Source organism: Diplotaxodon limnothrissa, linkage group LG23, assembly GCF_057381915.1.
Source record: "Diplotaxodon limnothrissa isolate DT_005_m linkage group LG23, D_limnothrissa_male_GT1.1, whole genome shotgun sequence".
Lineage (NCBI taxonomy): Eukaryota > Metazoa > Chordata > Actinopteri > Cichliformes > Cichlidae > Diplotaxodon > Diplotaxodon limnothrissa.
Genome location: NC_140617.1, coordinates 28,221,487 through 28,243,612, shown reverse-complemented (window position 1 = coordinate 28,243,612; position 22,126 = coordinate 28,221,487). Strand labels below are relative to the sequence as shown.

General features: G+C 41.5%; 1 protein-coding gene across 1 annotated transcript in view; it reads right to left on the bottom strand.

Moving 5' to 3' along the window:
• Positions 1-9,188, bottom strand: part of LOC146608238 (activin receptor type-2A) — an 82,920-nt gene extending 73,732 nt beyond the window's left edge. The window contains exon 1 of the mRNA XM_085347395.1: positions 8,230-9,188. Coding sequence (XP_085203521.1) covers positions 8,230-8,284 — 55 coding nt within the window. The 5' untranslated portion in view covers positions 8,285-9,188. The remainder of the gene's footprint in view (positions 1-8,229) is intronic.
• Positions 9,189-22,126: the final 12,938 nt, after the last annotated feature.

Sequence of the window (22,126 nt, the reverse complement as noted above, 5' to 3'; positions counted from 1 at the left end):
ATGATTGGATTTTTACCCCCTCCTACCTAAAGTGTTTTTTTGGAGTCTTCCGTTTAACATTTAACACTTCACACGACATCTAATGATTAACTGTGCCTGGAAAGGAACGCCAAATGAGTTGAATTGTGTTTAACTGAGTGAATTATAAAGGTCTAAAGGTTTAAAGGCCTCACAGAGAGCATCACTGTGATGATAAAACAAGCCATGGTCATGATTTTGGGATATTCAAATAGTCATTAAGTTGTTAAAAAGAAACATCCAACAGATCAGGCAGCTATTTTCCACTGTTTTTATCTCAGCCTGGCAGCCACCTGGTTGGCAGCAAGGATTAAACAGCAAAAGAGGGATCAACTGACGTGGCTTTTTCAAGGCCAGTTCCTACTATTAGTAATCAAGTAGACCAATAAGTCTCTATATGTTTAGATCAAATCATATAAACTTGGTATGAAGTTACAAAATAAAATAAAACTTTGCTAAAATTCAATCCTAATGATTTATAGGTCTGAAATTGTACAGTACAATGGAAAAGTCCCAGTTTGTGCATTTTTAAAAAAAATAATATATTTATTGGGGCTTATTAAAACAATGAATAAATACAGATACTGATACCTAGTAAGAGAAGATGCAGGGGCTACCAACTAACAGACATCAAGATGTCGGAGTAGTGAGATTAGATACTGTTACCTTCATAAAGTCTGAGAGAGCAACAAAAAAATAAATCTGCCAGGTAAATCTCGAATACTTATGATTATTCATTCATTATTATATAATTATTATTACTTGCAGAGCTGAGAAAAGAGTGTCTATCTTTTCGAATCCTTCACAGCAAGGACATAGGTTTGGGTCAACTAAAAAGAAATAAAACAAACAAATGCTATTTAGAGTGTAATTGCAAATCTGGTGGCAGAACCACCTGACCTGTTCAATTGCAACTGGTGAACATTAGTCAGCCCCAGCTTAATGGTAGCAGGACACAGAGACCCCAGACTGGTCATCAACTGAGATTTAAGTTGATGTGCAGCAGAGCTGAAACTGAATCATCGGCTCTGTTGCGCTGCTGCTGAGGATTTAAAAAAAAAAAAAAGAAAAAAAAAAAAGAAAAGAAAAGAAAAGAAACAGGAAATAAAGAAAAACAACAACAACAAGCCAGAGCTGCTTCATCCTCGCCATACTGATGTAACCTTACACTGGTGTGCAAGAGGATCAATGTCTGTGTGAAACTGCTGCAGTGTACAGGAGGCCAAATGTACAAGCAGCACACGGGACACGACTTGTCCGTCTCTTGGCCTCTGTGGTGGAGAAATCTAAACACCCATTTGCTCCAAATTACTGAAGAAACATGGCTGTAATAACAGGGTTTGACCTCTGCAGCTCTAGACTGATTCGCTGAGTTACAGTCACATCAGGTCTGACGAATAGAGAGGAAAAGGGAAGCTTCTTGTTGCTTCAGCTTCGCCAGAAATAAAGAGACAGTCACAGGGTAGGGTAGGTTTTACTGTTAGTATGCATAATTGATTGCATTAGGAAGGCCACACCACAATCGCTTGATCATTTGATTCATGTGTTTGCACTTTCCCGGAACATCACCACCCCAAAAAAACCCAAACAATTAAAAATAAAAAAATAAAAATCAAATCCCCACCTTTGAACTTAAAGAGTTCAGAGTAAGCCTCACCGGATCTGGATGTGCTGTCGCAGCACTGTAAATATTTACAAGCCTGCAGTTCAAGCTCACATGCGATCTGAGGCAGAGGTCACCTGAAGACCATCAGATGACCAAAGGTTCAAGGTTCATCTGATAATGCTGCTGTTGGTGGTGCGGCGTTACCAGAATGCGCCCTTTAAGTTCAACAAAAAGAAGTCCCATCAACTCTTTTCAGGCAACTTAGGCAGTGAAACACTTAGCAGCTGCTGAGGTCCCTTACAAAATAAAAGCATCAAATCATTAAGTATAAAAATCCCCCCAAAAACCCTGTTTTAGTCATGCCTCAGTTTTTCTTTACAGCAGCATTTTTACATACAGCTCAGTGTTTATTGTCAGCGGGTTGGACCAGTAAAACTATTGCATAACAACATATAGCATAGTTGCACGTTGTTCTCCTTCCTTTCAAGTGTAAAGAAGTTTAAACACACATTTAATCCCTGAGAAGTCCTTTGGCAAATAAGTGAAATTTCACCATTACATCTCAGGTTTTTCTACACAGGGCAGAAAAGCTGATGTAGTGAATAAAAGAAACCTGACAGCAGCTTAAACTTTAATAAATAAATGTGTAAAAAAAAAAAAAAAAAGAAAGAAAGAAAGAAAGAAAGAAAGAAAGAAAAATCATCTGCAGCTCATTACCTGGACTCAGTCCTTCAAGAATAAGATATCCACAGATAAAGTCTCGTTCTTACTGTGGCATTGCAGTAAAACCACAAATTTCTATAGTATTTAACAAAGAGATAAAAAAAAAAGTCAATCCCTGTCATTTAACAGTTTAATCTGGGGTAGGATGCCACATCTTTGTTTTTAGAAGGCTGTTATACTGAAATAAATTTAGAGGGCAAAATGTATGCCCTTCTCCATTTCTTTGCAGCTTTCCCATTTTCCCATTTGCTGTTCTCTTACATTTCTACTGGGGCTGTGCAATTCATCAATTTCAACACAATTCTGGCTTTCAATGATTATTAAAAAAAACTGGCTGATCGAGATAAAAACAATTATTTGGCCACATTCTGTTTTGCATTAAAGCTCGTTCTGCCTTTCAGCACATCGCTTTTGCCAATTTTGCTTTTTGTCAAGTTCACATTAATTTATTTTCTTTTAAATTCTAATTAAAGTTTGTGTTTAAATAAAAAAGGCAACTTTCTTTTTTTTTTTTAAGTTTAATGATTGACCTATTTTTCCAATGTCTCTGGAAAAAAAAACCGCACTGTTAAATAATGACAATCTTACCACTGATTGGGATTTTTTACCACAATCAAGAAGCTTTTCTTTAAAATGTAATTAAACAAGATGTAATTTTATATTACAGATGCTTGATATCAAACTTTTGCTTTCACTAAAAGTCCAGATTTACTCCCATTCAGACTGTGGTTGGGTTGAGGTTTAATAAATCTATTTTTTTTCCCCAACACCCAAGTGGAACTTTCTTCCGGCTGCTCTCCAATTCACACAGCATACGTGATTCGGCACCGATTTTTACAGACTCACTAGGATTTGTGACTCCACCTGGTTTTGAACAAAGAATCTTCTGCGTGTGGGGCCAGTGTATTAACCACTGCATCATGGAGCTAAACAATGGGGATTTTGACTGTTTGCCATAACCAGGCAGCTACAGTTTGGACCTCTACTCATCAAACATGCCTCGGCTGAGTCCACAAATTATATTTCCCAAAACTGCAACATCAAAACCATCCCTTATCGTCAGACGTTGATTTGGGTTTTTAAATGGCCCGCGGGCAGAACGGGATGTCCACACTTGAAGTCCTGAAATAATGGTGGCTGTCTTCAGAGGCTATGTGAGCAGACTAGTTGATTGTTTCCCCTACTGCCAAATAAGTTTCTGATAAATATTTAAGCTGCTTCTCTCAGTTTCATCTCACAGTGAATTGAAGCTGGTTAAAGGTGCATATTGAACATCACTGAAAAGCTACAGAGACCTCTCTCTGTTCATTTCTTTTGGCATGTTCATCAAATAAAAGCCACTCTGGGCCAAGTGCCCTGCCTTTATCAGAGGTTTTTCTTGAGCTGTGCCAATTCAACTCCGATTTCACTGAGGATTATTATTCCACCTAGTTCATTTCCCCACTTCAGACAGTAATAAGTGAGTGGAATAATCACCTGCAGCACCTGGCTTATAACTCCAACCAACCCCGACTATTACCATATTTGAGAAACCTTTTAATTTAAGACGCCCCAGGGGGGTGGGGGTGGGGGGTGATTTCTGTGAAAGTACAATTCTGCTGCAACTCGAGGGTTTATTTTACACTTCTCTTAGGTGTTAATTGGGGCAGCTTTCACACAGGTACACTGAGTATTTGGTAAACCGGCAGCAACTGTAGAGAAAACCGGTTCGGTGGAGCTGCACAAACACGCACAAACAGTAAAGTTAGAACATTTTCTGTTTATCCTGTAAGCCAACAGGAAAAGAAATTCTGCCTCTGGGCCTAATTTTTGTTTTCTTTTGTCAGCTCCAGTTACATCAGGCTCACACCACAATCAAACCACATCGAGTGACACAACTGCAAATGGAAGTTAAACTCACTGCAGTGCTATTTTGTTAGCAACACCAAAACCTCAACTACTATGACACTTGTGTCAATTTCCCCACAAGTATTTACACTTCACATGGTCACAGAAGTGTCACAGGGTTTATATGAGGCTATATTAGCTCATTTTGGGAGGTGGAAGTGGTTCAATGAAGACTTACAGTACAGTTTATAGCTTTAGAAAAAGTGGTTTCTACTCAATATTTTGCTTTTACAAGTCAAAAATCATTGCACACCACAGGGGAGATCATGATTTTAGTTCTTTTTAGATCCAACAGGAGCATTTGAGACTGGATTGTGCTAAACAAGTGTTTGCTTGTATGAGTTTCCTCTAATCTTTTGGAATAAACCGATTCTGGTCAAACTAACTCATCGTCTACAGCTCACATTACCTGTGGTAAACTGCAAGGTTCAATTTTAGGTATCATCTCATTTTCTATTTATATGCTTCCTCCAGGCCAAGTTATACAAAGTTATAAAATCTTGTTCACTCTAGATTTACTTGATCACTTGGTTTCTTCAGGGGTTGCAAACCTCTACTATCAAAATAATCATTTTTGAAGGTTTATAATGATAGTGACAGTCTATTAAGCATAAATTAGATACTTTACTACGTTTGACCACATCCAATGCCTTTACTGTGACTTATTTATTAATAACTGGTACTTATGTCATGTTTTGTTGCAAATTATAAAACTAAAATAACAATAATTTACTTTTTAAATTATCAGCACAATGATAATAGCATGTATAAGCCTAATATGTATGCAATATTTATGTTGCATACATATTACCTACTTATGTTTACACAAATTACTCAAATTAAAAACAGTGTCCTTCTATAATAACTAAGACAGGCAGCAGCGCTAAATTCTTTTTAACATTTTTAAAGTTGTTTTTTTTTTTTTTTTTTTAAATAAAGTCCATGTCAGAGTAATGATATGAAGCCAGAAGCCAACAGCATTGGGAGTGAAAGCAAACAGACCTGTTCACGCTTTTTAAATATTTGAATTCCCAGCTAGAGGGGTTTAGGACTAGATATTTATGTGTATATTTCCACCAGTATTGAGGTTTAATTGCTTGCAAAATTAAGAGGAGAAGGTCTCCAGGCAAAAGATAAATGCTGGAGATAGAGCTGGGCGATAGAACGATAACGATATGTATCGCGATATAACTTTTACTCGATAGAGAAATTAAGCTATCGCGATAGACCTCGCCGCTCTTGTCCTCTTAAAAAAACAAAAACAAAAAAAAAAGGTCAGCCAATCCAAATTAAGTAGCGCAGAGCCGAACCAATCACAGCCGCAGCGTCACGTCGCGTGACTTGTTACGTACAGCACAAGTGCCAAGTCGCACGTGTGTTTGTTTGGGAAGCAGCCAGCGGGTAATGGAGATGATGATGGTTCCAATGCCGGAGAGATTGTCGAACGGAAGAGCCATAGAAGTTCCGTAGTGTGAAGGTATTTCGGCTATTTCAAGTCTGACAAAAAACAGAGTAGCGTGCACTGTAAATTGTGCCGAAAGCAAGTCTGGAAATACAATAAACTGGTGCATGCGTCACACTGCGCCACGTTATTGTTTCGGTGAAATGAATTTCTACAATACTGTTACTGTTAATTCTACTCTCTGCAGTGTTTAAATGCTTACATATACACACAGTTACTGTCCCTCCACACATATGACTCGGTTCTGCTTCTATGCCCCAGCTTTGTTTACTTTTTCCCACCGAGGCTTCTAGACTTCTGATTGGCCAACATTTCTGCACGGTTAGGAATCTAGCGCCACCTGCTGCTTTGGCATGTTCATAGCAGCGTTTTCCTTCATTTCTGCCTTTATGTGTGGACGGGATTATTTTTTTAAACGAAAACGGAAAATCTCCGTTTTCAAAAATACCCGTGTACGTGTGGACGTAGCCTCAGTCTCTGACTGGAAGCGCTAATTCGTCATTCGGCTTTTGTCAGACTAAAGTAACTGTTAAAACTGTTTGAAAAGCTAAGCTATACAACAAGGAGAGATTGAGAATTTCCTTTTAGTTCTCAGTTTATTTGATATTGACAAAAGTTAGTCAGTTTTGTCTGTTCTTCTGTAAAACAAACTAAGATTTATTTTTAGAATTAATACTTTGTTTCTAAGTGGAATTGACAATTTAGTCTGTTTCGTTTGTTCTATTTTGAAACTTAAACGCTTTAGTGGCTGCCTTTTGTGTAGTTTGCAATATTTGCCTTTATTTATCTGAAAAAGTCTCATGTTCCTTAAGTACATCTACCCTGTTGAACTTATTATGGGAAATAAATATTTAAATAAAAACAAGCTGCTGATTATTTCACATTTTACTTGTGAGCAACGGCACATTTAAATCTTACAAATATAGTTATTTGGCTTATATCGTGATAGATATCGTTATCGCCTGAAATGAAAAAAACATATCGTGATATGAAAAAATCTCATATCGCCCAGCTCTAGCTGGAGATGGATCAAAACAAGCGTAGAGCTGGAGTTTTGTGACCCCACTTAGCATTTTAATTGAGCATTATCTGTGGCATACCACAAGGTTCGATTTTGGGTCCTGTTATAGTTCCTATTTATATGCTGTCCCTAGGATAAATAGATTTTAAATAGATACCTTAAATCCCTAAAACACACACTTCTCTTTAATTAAATGCATCAAATAAATAAATAAATAAATCATACATCATGCTCTTCCCTGATCTACAAATCACACAAACCACTCTGAAGGTGTCCTAGGACCCTAAAGCCAGCAGTCAGAAAGGTACTCAGCTCTAACCTTTGAACTAGAAAAGTTACCCTTTCCTGCTTCTTCCAAATAACATCTACTATTAAAATTAAACAAAATATTAGCTGGAAAAAGGTTCATTCTTGTGCTTTGTCCAGGCTAAATTACTGCAAATGAAACACCACTCTCTCACCTCCAAACAGTTCAAAACGCAGCAGCGAAGCTTCTTACTGGTACAGACGGCATCACATCATCCCAATCCTCTGACTCCAAGTACATTTTAGATTTTCCTACTCATGCTTAAAGCCAAGTAGCAGAAATTCTGACCCCTTATATAACCTACTTCACATTGTTAGAAAGAGCCCCACCTGAGGAAGTGGAGGTGCTTCTCCCATCAGGAGCCCTTGGCTTTCTAAAAACCTGCCTGAGCAGATAAGGCTCGTAAAATCTGTGACTTCCTGTAAAAACACGTTTTTGTAACCTTGCTTTTAGTCATGTGATTTTTCCGTCTTTTTACCCTTTAATCATCTATTACGTTATATAATTGCTTGTCTGTCGCCTCTTTTATATTTGTTGCAAACTATATTATTCTCATTCCATTAAAAAAAACAACAACAAAAAAACAAATTCAATGGATTTTGTACTATGAAACCAAACCCAAAGAGCAGATTTAAAATGACACACTTCAAGGTGATCAACTTCTCTTCCTAAAGAACAATTGCTCTCAGAATACTCCGGCAAGTAAAAAAGTAAAGTCTGAAGCATTTCTCCCAGTAGCCCACATAAACAGCATGCCCTGCACTCCCGAGATGACCTCTCTTTCCTTTATCATCACTACACTGACATTCATTAAACATCCACCGCGGGGAAATAACTACATATAATGGCCGTCCACCAACACAGAGTGCTGAAAATGGCTTTTAGCATGTAGATGTAGAAAGAAGCCACATGCAAGCCACATGACTGATTACCTTTTATTTGCACTCCATCAACCCAAATCCCTGGCTGCTCCCTCATTAACTTCATAAAAACTCCAATCTGTACCCTTGTGTCCCACAAGAAGCCACTCAAGGGCCCTCTGACCCCCCCCCCCCCCCCCCCCCTTCAATCTTGGGGCTCACCTGCAGTTTGCATGCACGCCAATGATGCCCCAAAAGAGGTTACACTCCTTACACATAAAAGCAAGCTATGCACTGCACGGCTGACCGTACGCAACATACATAGCCCCCCACCTCCACACCCACCTGAAGAGCAGGAGATGAGGAAAACGGCGAAGGCCAATTTGGTGGCGTCTCCCATTTTCCATCCGAATCGGATCCTCTTGACTAGAAAGAGAATTTTACAAAAGCACAAAAAGCTCCAGAAAAATTTTCAAAAAATCTCAAAACGATTGAGTCAAATTAAATGTCTTGTTGTCTCTGGAAATATTGCATCTTTAAAAAAAAAAAGTCAAGATCGAGTCTACATCCAAAACATCCCAGGTAATGCGAGCCTCACTAGTCCAAAAAAAGAAGACGGGAGGATGATGAAGAAGAGGAGGAGGAGGAGGGGATGGTCGCTGGTATTTCCAGGTTTATACACAAGCAATGCAGGGTGAACTGATGGCACTGGAGCCGGGGTTATCGTGTACTTGCCAGGTCTGCAACAGCAGCATTGTTCACCTGTGCCCGGTGGTGCTATTTTTCAGATAAACGGTGCACAGACCCGAGCCACAGCCGGGTAGGGCTAACATCCATCGGACTGCAAATCAAACGCACTCCGCTCTCCAATCAAACTTCTCCTCGGTGAGCTCCGTCGCATAGCTCTCAAAATGTCCAAACTGCGTCGAAAGGGAGCATTTCCACTCTCCCGCTATTTGCAAAAAACAATTTAAAAGCTTTATCTTAGGTGTTATATTCCGTGCAGAGGTTTTAGGCTTCGTCCGGCTGGGCTGCCCGGCCACAACCACGGCTCCGTCCGCTCCAGCAGGGAAACAACCGATTACCAGACTGCCTTTCCCCCCCTCCCGCTGCGACAGCCCTCTCCAAAGTGGGCCAAACAACCGTTCCCGGTCCAAAAGATTCGAACGAACAAGCGGAAAGACTATCATATGATAACACTAGCCGCTGAAGCTGCCGTTAATCCACGTAGCTGTCGAGTTTAGGACGAGCTGATTTTCCCAAGTCCGTCTCCTCCTCGCCCCCTCTGCTCGGGACGATTTCAAGATGGCGTCACTGGCACCCTGTTAGGCTTACCCAGCTCATACAACGAGCTTCCAGCGAGGGTTTTCAAAATAAAAACCACAGCGTTTACGCTTGTAAACGAACTAAAACGGTTGTAAAGAGAAATTTTAGTTTACTGAAATAAAAAATAAAACTACGCAACCGAAGGAGAAAACCTATCCTTTTTTTAGGTAGATGTTTAGACGTCCTTTTTAAATGAATTTTATAAATTCTGTAAAAAGAGGCTTTGGTACGAACATTTATTTAAATCCTGAGTACTAAGTGACTGTTTCCATTATTATTAAAATCTGCCCCCTAAATTAACAGAGTTCTCAAAATGTTTCAAAATGGCATGATTTAAGATGTATTTTTGTGTTTCAATACAGTTTGAACTCTCTTAGGCAGCTTTCTTGTCATTTCTTGAAGTAGTTTTTGGGAATAGTTTTCCAGGCTTTATGAAAACCATTCAAAGCTCTTCTTTGGATGTTGGCTGCCCTTTGTTCTGTTTTCTGTCAAGGAGCTACGTTTGCCTGCTCCCTTATTCACAAGGAGTTGCCACGGTGGGTAGCTCCACGTCTTTGAGTTGGCAGATTTTGACTCTGGATTTGTGAGATTACTGTCTCTTCCCTCAAATGAACCGGGGATATTTAGCATGTTTGATGAATTTGTAAACCACTACACTATGGATGATCCCACATTGCTTCAATAATGTTGAGGTCCAGACTTCATTATTATTAATGGCCTTTGTATAAATAAGAAAAAAATATCGCCACCACCACATAGAATCACATAAACAAACGTAGTTTAGTATTTTGAATGTTTTTGACATTTTTGGTGGGAGGGTTGCCCTAATTCTGAAAGAACTGCTAGTCAACTTCCGGTGCCAATCTGGCTAACTTTATCCAGCTTGACGATCTGCTTTATGAGCTAGGGATTGTTTTTGTCCGGGAAGGCTGTTAGCTTTGCTTTCCAGTGCGTGCCGTATAATGAAAAGATGGGCGGTCACATTTCTTTAAACATCCTTTCAAAATAAGAAATGTCCAATTTGTTACACATTTATACGTCTTTACAATAACTTGCATTAATTTTAATTTGTGCATGCTATATTACATATCATTAGTCAGCGTGTACTTATTTTATACACCTTATGTTAAAAGAAAAACTATTTATACTACAGCCATCTACAGTGGTGTTGTTGAGGTTTAAACTACACAAAAAATGTCCTTTTTCTAATCAACAGTATGCTCATTATACAGCTCAGCACTCATATAGGTCAACACATGCCACACATAGGCTACATATAGCCTCACTTTGCAGTATGTGCTACTATACCTACATATATCAGGTTTCAGCATGGGTTGGGTGTTCAGTAATAAATGCTGAGAATACCATGAAGTACAGATATAGGCTTGGCCCATCCCCAGATCTGTGTGACACTAATCTCTCTAATAGCCTGGAGCAGATCTCCAACCATAAGCGCTGCTAAACGATTAGGAGGTCAAAGGTCTCGGGGGATTTCTCTGCCAAGCTGGAAGCTGAGTCACCTGTTCTATATTGGAGTGTTGGCTTTCATCTTCAGCAAAACACGGGGTCCTGTACATAGCTTAATGGCTGGGGCTCAAGGCACTGACAAAGGCCCGGGTGAGTAGTTCAGTTCTTGTCAATGTTATTCCCCTAGCAGCGTTTTCAAACTTTCATCACAAATGAAATCTCTCTGGAAAGAGCGAAAGCAGCCCCAGCAGGATGCTCATCATTTCAGAGATATTAGAAACATGAATCAAAAGGCTTGTTTCTGAGTATGTGTGAGCATGCTGTGAGCATAGCTGTGGTCACCAAGTCACCACATAATCAGATTACACCTTCATTGTCACACTCCTTTCTTGCGTCACGTATAATTAACTAATTCACTTACAGAAGTTTAGGATGAGCCGCTGCAACAATCAGCCTATACCACACCTACAGGATTCATTCATCCATGGGTTGTGTTGTTGCTAATTGATGAGGCATTTTGAAGCAAATTCTTTAGCGTGTGCTGTAAGCTGATAACTGAGAGCCCTGTTCTAAATCACCAATATTGTGAAATAAATCACCCCGAGATGAATAAGTGGTAAGAAAATAGATCGGGAACTAATAGAAAAGTTCCAGTTTGCAGGCAACATCTCAGCTAAGATGTAAGACCATGTGGCTAAAATGAGTTTCACAATCTATGAGCCTATGGCTTGATTGATTTTGATGTCCAACAAAATATGAAGATATTAAAGAAAACAGACACCCTGTGAAAAATGTAGGATTGAAGTCTTTTGTCATTTCTTTAAGTAGTCTTCAGGAATTAGTCTTCAGCCCAAAACCATGACAGAGCCTCCACAGCCCGTTCTCACTCCCGAGGCGTAACATGCCGACGTTTTGTCACGTCCCGCGGCGTTCCTGAGGAACGCGAAAGGAGACCTTCGGCGTTCTTATGGTACGCGGCGGGTTATGGCTGGAATCCAGTGCAATGACGCTCCCGCGGTAATAGACGTTCCAGCCCTGTATTCCAGCCCTAAACCTAACCTTATCCCTAGCCCTAACCATAACCTTTTTCCTGATCTTAACCAGGACCGTAATGATGTTAAATAGCGTGTTTCTCAGCGATTTAAAGAAAAAGAGCGAACATGTGTAGATTGAGTCCATACAGTTGTCATATTTCCTCACTTTTCCGAGGTCGTCATTTAGGAACGTGGTGGGTAGCCGAAAACGTAATATGGTGACGATTTTGCACCTAGCGTAAAATGTTACGCTTTGGGAGTGAGAACGTTGGCCTCCACCAAGTTTTACAGACGGCTGTAGAAACGTACTGTTGTACCTCTCTCCAGACCTTCTCCATATGTTTGAGGCTGAGATTTGTTTTCCAGATGATGTCTTATATTTCTGTTATCTAAATTTGTCATGTATCTTTCCCCCTCTCTCTCTCTTTTTTTTTCTTTTCCCCCCCTCTCTCAATGGAAGAGAAACCTTCCAAAAATTCCTCGAAACTCTAAAACTTCACCATTTCTTAATTGGAAAAACGTCAATGTAAATTCACTTATAACATTTCCTATAATCCTGGTAACTAAAATTTGAACAAACAAAAATACAGAAAAGCCAAGCGTCACATGACCCGTTTAAAAAGGTTTCTAGAGCAAAATGTCACACATAACCTAACCTAAATGAACTTCAGTCTGACCTCCAGGGCTTGAATCTGAAGTCCATCCAACAAACCTCTAAAAGGTGAACATGGATGCATCCATGTTGAAGTTAAACCTTAAAGTAAAATTATTTATTTTTCATTAGTTTTTATTGGTTTAAAAGCCTTATTTTTCAGTTCGGTTTGAAAATGTTTAATTTGCCTTATTTTGTATTGAGTCGGCCCTACGATTGACTGGCAGTCTGTTCGGGGTGACCCTGTCCTTCTCTTGGCCATGGACAGTTGGAAAGGCGCCAGCCTGCTCACAACCCCGTTCTGGAAAATGATTACGGATGGATGATTTGGGTTGATTTAGGAACTTCACAACAGGGCAGTAATGCAATACAAGAAAACCAGTACTACTCCCATAGAAATCACAGTATACAAGTAATGTTTGTGGCTTTGTGTTTGACATTTGCTAATAAACGCTAACATTAATTGAATTCATAAGAATGGTGTCAGATTGGTGTCCTGACAAATAAAGTTTTACTTTCTTGATTGAGTTCATGGAAATGTCTCTAACCAGTCCTCCAACTACATGATCTTATCTGCGTTCGTAAGTGAAGTGAAACAAACATTTTTCAAGTGCTTCTGAAATGACACGGGATTGTTTCCACCTCAAAACTGACTTCAGATATTTATCATCACCATTTTTAAGTTTCCTTTTCAGTCACTGGTTACTTTAAGTCACATTTGGTATTTGGCTAGAAAACATCACAATTTGGGTTAAAATACTGTCCTGCCAATGTATCCATTTGCATGAGGATTTCCATAGAGAGGAGTTTTCACCCACAGTGAATGTGCCTTTGTGTAGTCCTGAGTTCAGCAGGAACGCGAGACGCAAGAAAAAGCAAAAAACAAAAACCATGAAACATCAAAAATACAGTGTGAACAGTACAGACTGTGGCTGCAGTGGACACCTTTCGTGTTTTTAACACTTGTTTTCATTTGTATGTTACGAATTAGTTTTATTTTCCATGGCTGGCTGATCAACCACCAACAGCACAAGTAAAAGTGGCCCGCAGACCGGTTGTACAACATACTTTGTACTCTGCGTCTGTTGACACTGTTTAATGAAATTCTCTGCAGGTAGACCACAGTGTATCAGTACCACTGGACCGCCAACATGCTACCGCTGCTAGCCCATAATTTGAGCTTTAGTAGCAGTGAAACAGCTTTGGCTTTTTGCTGGTCTGGGGCATTCTGGTGTGTTAACATAATGCCACAATCTTCCCACCCAGGAGTAGTGGACGTCCCAGGAAATTCACCCCACGCTAAACTACATCTCAGACTCTACACGCCTCATTTAGCATGTTAAATGTTAAAGTTCGTGACAGCACAATTGGAAAGGGACTAAAGAAGGATGGTTTATTTGTAAGGGTTTCCAGGAGAAGGCCTCTTCTCTTTAATAAGAATGTGGCAGCACAGCTTAAGTTTGCAAAGTCGTCTATGAACAAACCACAAGACTTCTGGAACACTGAACTTTGGACAGATGCGACCAAAGTAGAGATGTTTGGCTATAACGAACAACATCATGCTACAGGACAAGGGTCTCATGCACAGCGGGAAATCTTTAACAGAGTGGCTGTGTGGCAGGGTGTGGGCTGTGGCGCGGCTGGCGGGGGAGGTGGACATACCTGAGCGGCATCAGTAATCACGCCTTGCCAGCTTAAAAGGATTAAACGGGGTCCTGAGTGTGTTGTTATTGTGTGGCTGGCAGCTGAAAAGCTGCAACCGTCTGTGTAAAACGACAACTGGAATAAAAGACGTGTGCTGAAAAGCGTGAAAATGTGGTCGGGTCTGCCATATGTCTGTTACACTGGTGCCCAAACCCAGGATTGGGGCATGGTGGAACCGCGACCGGGCCAGCCAGGGGAGGTGCTGGCCCAAACGGGGGCCGAGTTTGCGGCCACGGGGAGGGAGCAGGCAGCGAAACAGTGGGAACAGCTGCAGGACTAAACCGACTGCCAGATGCAGGCGATAGAGAGTCTGGCAGCTAGGATCGGTGCCTGGCCGACACGGCCGCCGGCTCCACCGGCTCCCCTCGACTGTATGGGAGTGGCTGGTGTCTGGCCTGTTCTGGCACCCATGCCAGACCCCAGGGTGAGGCCAGCCAAGGCATAGCCTACCTCCGCACTACACTCTACTACACTCCTCGGGTGGGAGTGGCTAGTGCCCGGCAGGTGCCTGCACCCATTCCTGTTCCCTGGAGGGCAGCCGAGCAACCTCCACTTCCACCACCTGCTAACCCACCTGCTCACCCCGACCCGGTGGGCAGTGTGCTAGAGGGACCTGCTCTGCTGGAGCCGGGGATCGTGGCACCGGAGAGACTTGCTTGGTCTGAGCCGGTGGACAGTGTGCAGGAGAGTCCTGCTCAGCCAGAGCCAGAGGTTGACGCAAGGGAGAGACCTGTGCAGCCAAAGCTGAAGGTCAGAGCGCGGGAGGGACCTTCCTTGGCCGATTTGGCGCACAAGCTGGATCTGCTTAGTTTCCACCAGAGGCCAGTGTGCGGTGGGGTCCTGCATGCCGGCTACCTGTGAGCCTCGGCTCACGTCTGTGTCTGCTGCGCCGCCGCTGCTTGCCACGCGGCCGGCCTGTGGACCAGCTTCGTTTCCGCTGGACCAGTGGCCGTCCCCTGTCACCAACACATCCCTGCCGCTGGGCCATGCTGACGGTCGGGCTCATTCCCTCTCTCCTCTCACGTGGGAGGGGGCTGTATGTGGCGGAGCGTGGTCTGCTTCACCTACCGCCTACTGCTGATGGCCAGAGGGGCCGATGGCGCGATATGGCAGCCTCGCTTCAACTGTAGCTTTCCTCCACCAGTGTGTGAATGTGAGAGTGAACGGCATAGTGGAATTGTAAAGCGCTTTGAGGGTCCCGAAAAGCGCTTTACAAATGCAATCTATTATTACTTCCAGTTATTGCTACTAAAGGTGATTCCACAAGCAGTGTTGGGAAGGTTACTTTTAAATTGTACTCCACTGCAGAGTACAGAATACATGCCCCAAAATGTAGGTTGTAACACATTCCATTAAGTTACTCAGTGTGAGTAATGTACTCTGAATACTTTGGATTACTCAATATATTACCATGCTTTTTACAACTACTTGAATGCACTATTGCTGTGTGATTTATTACTATTACTGAAGGCTAATAGTAATAACCTGGCGTTAGCTCAGGTTAGGTCAGACTGCTTTCACAACTGCACATGATTATTTGCAGCCAACAGGTTGTTGATGCTCTCCATCAAGCCTAACCGTTTGCAGTCTATGAACTAGTCTCAGCTAACTCCAGCAAACAAAGTTAGCTCGGTGGCATTCACACAGCAATAGTACATCAAAGATACTGAAGTGGCACATAACCCAGTAAGCTACCACAACTAAAATAAGTTAGTTGCAGTATGAAGTGGTGTTGGAATTTCCAAGTAAGAAATCCATTCCTGCCCGTGCACTGCTGGCTCTGTTGTGCTGGCTTCGGGTCCATTGTGTAACTGACGCCACCAACATTAACAGGACGCTTAGTTCTCGCTGCAGTCTACCGGTAGCGTCTCCTTTCAGGCCAGGATAGACGAATGTCACCGAGCAGTGACTAAGTTTGTGGTAAAAGGCTTGCACCCATTTGCCACAGCAGATGCCCCCGATTTCACTTTGGTAAGTGAATGTGTTTAATTGTAGGCAGGGACATTACTGGATATTCTTGTGTAATTGCTACAGAATAATTTATGTTATACTTTGTTATTGCTACAGAAGAATATTTATTTTATTATTTTACATTTACAATTTTTTTTCCTGGGGACCCTGTGACACCCCATTGAAGAGCCATAGGCTGTGGATCTCTTAAGATCTCACTGTTGGGTTTGTAAGGCCATGTTATCCTAAATTTCTATCTTGTTCAAAGAGAAGATATAAAACAAAGTTCTAAGCTAATCGACCTTAGTGTTCTCCTTTAAAAAAAAAAAAAAAAGAATCGACAAAGAATCGAATCGTTAAACAGAATCGAAAATGGAATCGGAATCGTGAAAATCTTATCAATACCCATCCCTAATTAGAGCCTCTTATTTCGTGTTTTGTTTGGGTTTCCAGCAATGTGTGGAATTATCAAAATTAGATAGCATATGTGGGGTGGCTGTAGCTCAGGTGGCAGAGCAGATCAGTCACTAACCAGAAGGTCGGTGGTTCAAAGATCGGTGGTGCTCCAGTCTGCATGCCAAATATCCTTGGGCAAGATACTAACCCCATCCATCGGAGTATGAATGTTAGATGCTTAGAAGAAGTGATTGGGTGAATGAGTTAGTAGTATAAAGCGCTTTGAGTGCTCATGTAACGCTTCCAGCTCTTCAAAAATCACAGACGCTCAGAAAGGTTGGCTTTTCACAGTTTATTCCTGCAGAAGACATGGAAAACACTTAACATGTGTCTTCTGGTGGTACCTGCAATTGTAGCTCCCTCACAGTGCAAACGTGCGCTGTGTTGACAGACTTACAATTAACTTTTTAATAAAGAAAAGATGGAAAACAATCATTTCTTCCATTTTACAGTCTGTCACACTGAACTTGTATACAAAAAGAAATCTTATGGCTTATAAAAATACATTTCACAATTGTATAAAACAAAATAACAGGATAACAGAAGTATCACCGGCTAAACATTTCCCTCTAGTGGACAAATTAACGGTAGCGCACTACATTTTCACTTGCTTGTGCTTTACAGACAAAATGACTGTTAACAAGCGCACATATCTGCAGAAGACATGGAAAACACTTGTGTCTTCTGGTGGTACCCGCAACTGTGGCTCCTACAATGTAAAACAACATCAAAAAAAGCACAGAAAAACAGTAAGTCCAAACACATTTCCTGCTATGCGCAGCAACCACTAGGGGGCCGACAAAAGCTTACTGCCAAAGAGCATAAATACGGCAGAAACACTGTTTAACAGCAACCACCCTTTGTTTCGGTTACACAGTAACATCCTAACATCAATATAAACCTATATACATCGACATGTACAACTTATGTAACAACATTCACACCAGAAACCACAAAAGTGCCAGAGCCTTTCATTACAGAACTTACCCTCACAGTGCAAACCAATGACTGTATAAAAGATTTTCTTATCAAATGAGTGAAGCGAATGGCAGAAATCTGAATGGGGGAAATGAGGGCTAGCTGGTCAGAGAACTTTTTTAGTGAACTGAAAGTTGTTCTCTCACCTGTTTGCATATCACCGGCTCGGACTTTTGTGATGACACTGCGTATACAGTTTACTTCTTGATGCATCAGCGGTGCACCTGTGCAGGGACGCGGGTGGGAGAAACCACTTTTTTTGTTGTTGCCATTTTTAGGGATATTTCAGGCCGAGGGACAATTTGAAGCTGAAAGTGCTTTACAGCTGCATCTTAGGATTCTCAGATCAGGTGTTGAGAGGCGTATGTGCTTGGTGAGCGTTAGGACAATGTTTGAAAACAGCTTTTACTTAGAATTGTTGTCAGCTTTCTTGCTAATTGGTAATTCCTGACCTGTGAGTCAATTAAGGCTTAACAAGTTAATGAAGCAAGGAGATGTCACAAGCTGAAGGACAACAAACAGACAACAAGTAGATCAAATTGTGTGCTGAAGCTAAATTACAAAGGGCCATTTGCTTTTTCACTTAAAGACAAACTAAATACGTAATTTTCCTACATTTTTTGATATATTTGAACTGCCAGAGCACCTAAAATGCTCTTTTGAGGCTTTGAAACATAAAAAAATATCAGCAGAGTTGTAGTATTTGTGTTAGCTGAAGAGCCTTCAGGCATGCCAAGGTCCTTCCAGACACTGATGTGGACAGGTATGCCTGCAGTGAGGCTGTTTAATTTCTCTACAATAACAAAACCCTGAAAGCACTCCGCCAGGACAAAGGGACGACATGACGCGCCTCATGTGGAACAAGTGCGTCTCTCTGTCTTCCCTTGAGTGGGGAAGACCTACAGTTCTAGTCCTGGAGATTTATTGCCCAGCTAATCCCATTACTCAACTATCAGATGCCAAATCCCCTCTAATGGCATTACACGTGCCAGAGTTACGTATGATGATGCTTGCTAATGAGAGCTCAGCTGATATACCTTACTGGAACCAGTGGCCCTTGTGCACAGAGTAGCCCCGTGGCTCTGCGGCTTAATGGACTCAGTATTGAGTGTCAAGGGAAGTCAAATTTATCGACAAAGTGCTTTTAACAAAAAGCAGGTTGCTCGCAAAGTGCACTGCAGGGCAACCAAAGGATGTAAATACATCGAAACTGTGAGCAAACACGGTGAAATGTTAATAGTTTGTAACGCGAGGGAGCGCGTGCAACAGCGAGAGCTGCAGGGTGACGCCAAGGACACGCGGACACTTAAAGATTCAAGCATGAATGATGAATAGCGGGATGGAGTTTCCCCATACAAACCTCAAATCAGACAGCAACTGCTGCCTCCGCCGCTGCTGCCACATCTTCTGTAAAGGTCATTTTGAAAAGTTGATAAGTGCCTTTGCCAAACAGAAACTTACATAGACACCTACATCGCTGAGTGAAAATGTCACTCTGCAGCCACTCGAGCCTTCAGAAACAGTGGCCGAGCAAGCATTTGAAATATTCAGACACTTAATTAAAAGAACCAGCTCTTCAAGAAAAGAAAACATGCAGCTGAATTCTAGCACTGAAAAATCACTTAGAACTATGTTTTACTATCAAAACATAAAATATTGAATGCATTCCCATTACTCTGAGGAATGTGTATATGAGACATAGTATATGATTGTATGGCTAATACTAATCGCGTAAATGCATTTTCAGGCTGTAGTTGGTGGACACAAAGTATTTTGTTTAATTTGTGGGTAAAATAGTTGGTCTATTAGTTATATATAAGATAAAAAAAATATTTTTTATTTTGATTCATATAAAACAGGAATTCCCCAGCTTTGGGCAAAAATAAAGTATATCTTATCTACAAAATAAGTGAAGAAAATATAGTTAATACTCAGAACTGCACAAAAATAATTTTTTCTACTTTAAAGAAAAAGCTAAATACATTTAACATTGACACTGAACAGCTACTTTATTAAGTACAGCGTACTGGGTTGGACCCCGTTTTGTCTCCTGTCTTAATTCTAAATGGGAAAAATTCAACAAGGCGCTGGGAATGTTTCTCAGAGAGTAGAAATAAAGGCTCAGAACACCAGGGAACATTTTTTTCAATCTTCTATTGTCCAGAAAGTCTCCATCAACAGGGATCTGAAAACAATGCTGATTGATGTAGATCACGTATGCTTCATGCTGGAGTATTATTGTATTATTAATCTCATCTTCACGTCTTCATTGAATGTGATGGACAGTCGATTGTCCAGTTTTGGTAAGTCTTTGCAAATTGTAGCCTCAGTTTGCTGTTCTTAGCTGACAAAAGTGGGACCCGGTGGTCTTCTGCTCCTCTGCTGTGGATTCAAAGATACTCTTATGCATACCTTGGTTGTAAAAAGTGGTAATTTGAGTAACTGTTGGCTTTCTATCAGCTTGAATCAGCCATTCTGGCATCAACAAGACTTGAACTTCAGCAGGTTGTTTTAACCAAGTGTACATGCGTACATGCAGTGAATTGCAGCCATGTGACTGACTGATTTCCGTTTTAATGAGCAGTTGTCATTTTTCTAAAATGATTCTCTAAAAATCATATTTATGGACCGCTTAATGTCCAGTTACGTTGTGATCTGTGAAATGATACTATCAGGCCACATGTATGTGAACACCTAACCACTGCAAAATATAGAGAAAATGTAGCATGCGACAAACATGCCAACATAATGGGCTTTTCCTGCTGTTTCCCACTGGAAGGCTCCTATGTAGACCTTTTTGAGATTCTTTGGAGTCACTATAAATCTCAGAAGGACTCCACTCCTACAACGTGTTTGGCTCTCTTGTCTAATTAAAAATGTTCGATCAAAAATAGCACCAGCACCAGGTAGCCCAGACTGGCTGGTGATAGCTCTATCTGTGCACAGCCGCTCGAGCTAAAATCAGAGCCTCCGCTTTTTGCTCTTAAAGCTCCCAGGAAAATGATTTATACGCCTGCTTTCGGCTTGTTGCGATGCCACTCAGAGCGATTTATCTTGCCTTGGCCCAGGCTCTCTGTAGCAGAAGCGGCCAATCCCCCCCCTTCTTTTCTGTTGTTTCAGCATGAATGATCTTTTGCATTGACAGCTTTGTTCATCCCTGCAGGCAGATCTGCACCTGTAACCAAAGTCCGGTGGATAGCGGCCTAATTACCGTTCTCATCTGGCACCCAGCTGCCTTCCTTGTCCTCATATGAACCTGTGCAGCAAACCTCGGAGGGGGGAGTGGCGGTGTTGCCGAGTTAAAAATGAGCTATGGTTGCTGTAGCTACTGTGTGCAAAGCGGTGGAGATGAAGCTGAGAAGAAAGGGTTTTTGAGGACTCAAGGTCAGGAGGACAATAAACCGAAGAAAGACAGCATCTCCAGTTACGTCGTCAATCATCGGCGACAGTTCGCGCTTATGTCATGTTGGCAGGTATCACTGTCTTCTTAATCCCCAGCGTGCCTGCCGTGATCTGTGACACCTACTGTTTTTAAACCGAGACATGCAGGAACTGTCAGCAGCAGCAGAGCCTCCGAACATCAGGCGGGAGAGGCAAAATGAACTGCTTGGGTCCCTAAAGGTCGATGAGTTTGCTCTGAAAAGAGAAAATAAGGACACAGGTGAAGTAGATGTAAGTGTTGTTACTGGTTGAAAAGGAACATGTGGGCTTTGAAGAAAAGAGCACACAACCTTTACTGCTTGAATAAAATTAGAATAAACAATACTTCCTGCACAGGAGTGAATATGGCTTGCACAAATGGACATAGGATGATGACGCACACAGCAGAGATGAACATTGTACAGTACAGTCAATGAAGGACGAACTTATTGTGAAGCTTTGAATCTCAGGGCTCAATGCTTTTCATTAACTCTCTTATGAGCTCTCTCCTGTATATACACTCGTACCAAGGCCCGCTGCAGCAGAATTTATATGCAAATCTTGACCTTTGCCAAGCTGTTGCATGAATAGTTGTTTTTCCTCGCGTTCTCATCCGATAAACACTTGTTTGCAGCCAGATTTGCAGAATTTACTTCCAGTTTCTAGTAATTTCAAGTCACCAAGTGAGCCCTCATCAGTCATGGAGGAAATAGAGCTTCATGAAGTGAGTTAGGATCAGTCACCAAGCAGATAAATGCCGCTGAACTGATCTACCTCTCCTCTTCATTTTCCTATCTGGAGGGGGGCTTGACAGGAGATGCAGTGCTGACAGCTCTAAATTTAATACGCAACACCCCCCAAAAAAGTGCCAGCATGACCAGGCTAGTGTGAAAATAACACCACGTTAAAGCTGAGGCAGCCCATGCCTCGAGCGTGACGTGACGCTTATGCAATCTCACAATGAGGCCCAGATATTTGGGGAATGTAACTCGAAACCCCAAAACACTTATAGACAGGTTGTTGCCAAGGTTTAGGAGGGCAGCTGTGCAGGTGATGTGCATGCATACATGAAGGGCAATTTCCAAAGCTTGTGATGCTTGAAGCTCAATTTTAAGCATATTCCAAGTTTAAGGATCCAACAGTTCTGCTTATTTCCAGCTTGTTTTTATTCCTGGACTCCACTAGAGCAGCTTTGCAAGACTCACAGTACAAAATAAGTCTTTAAATAAAGTTCATCCTCTGCCTGAAACAAAAA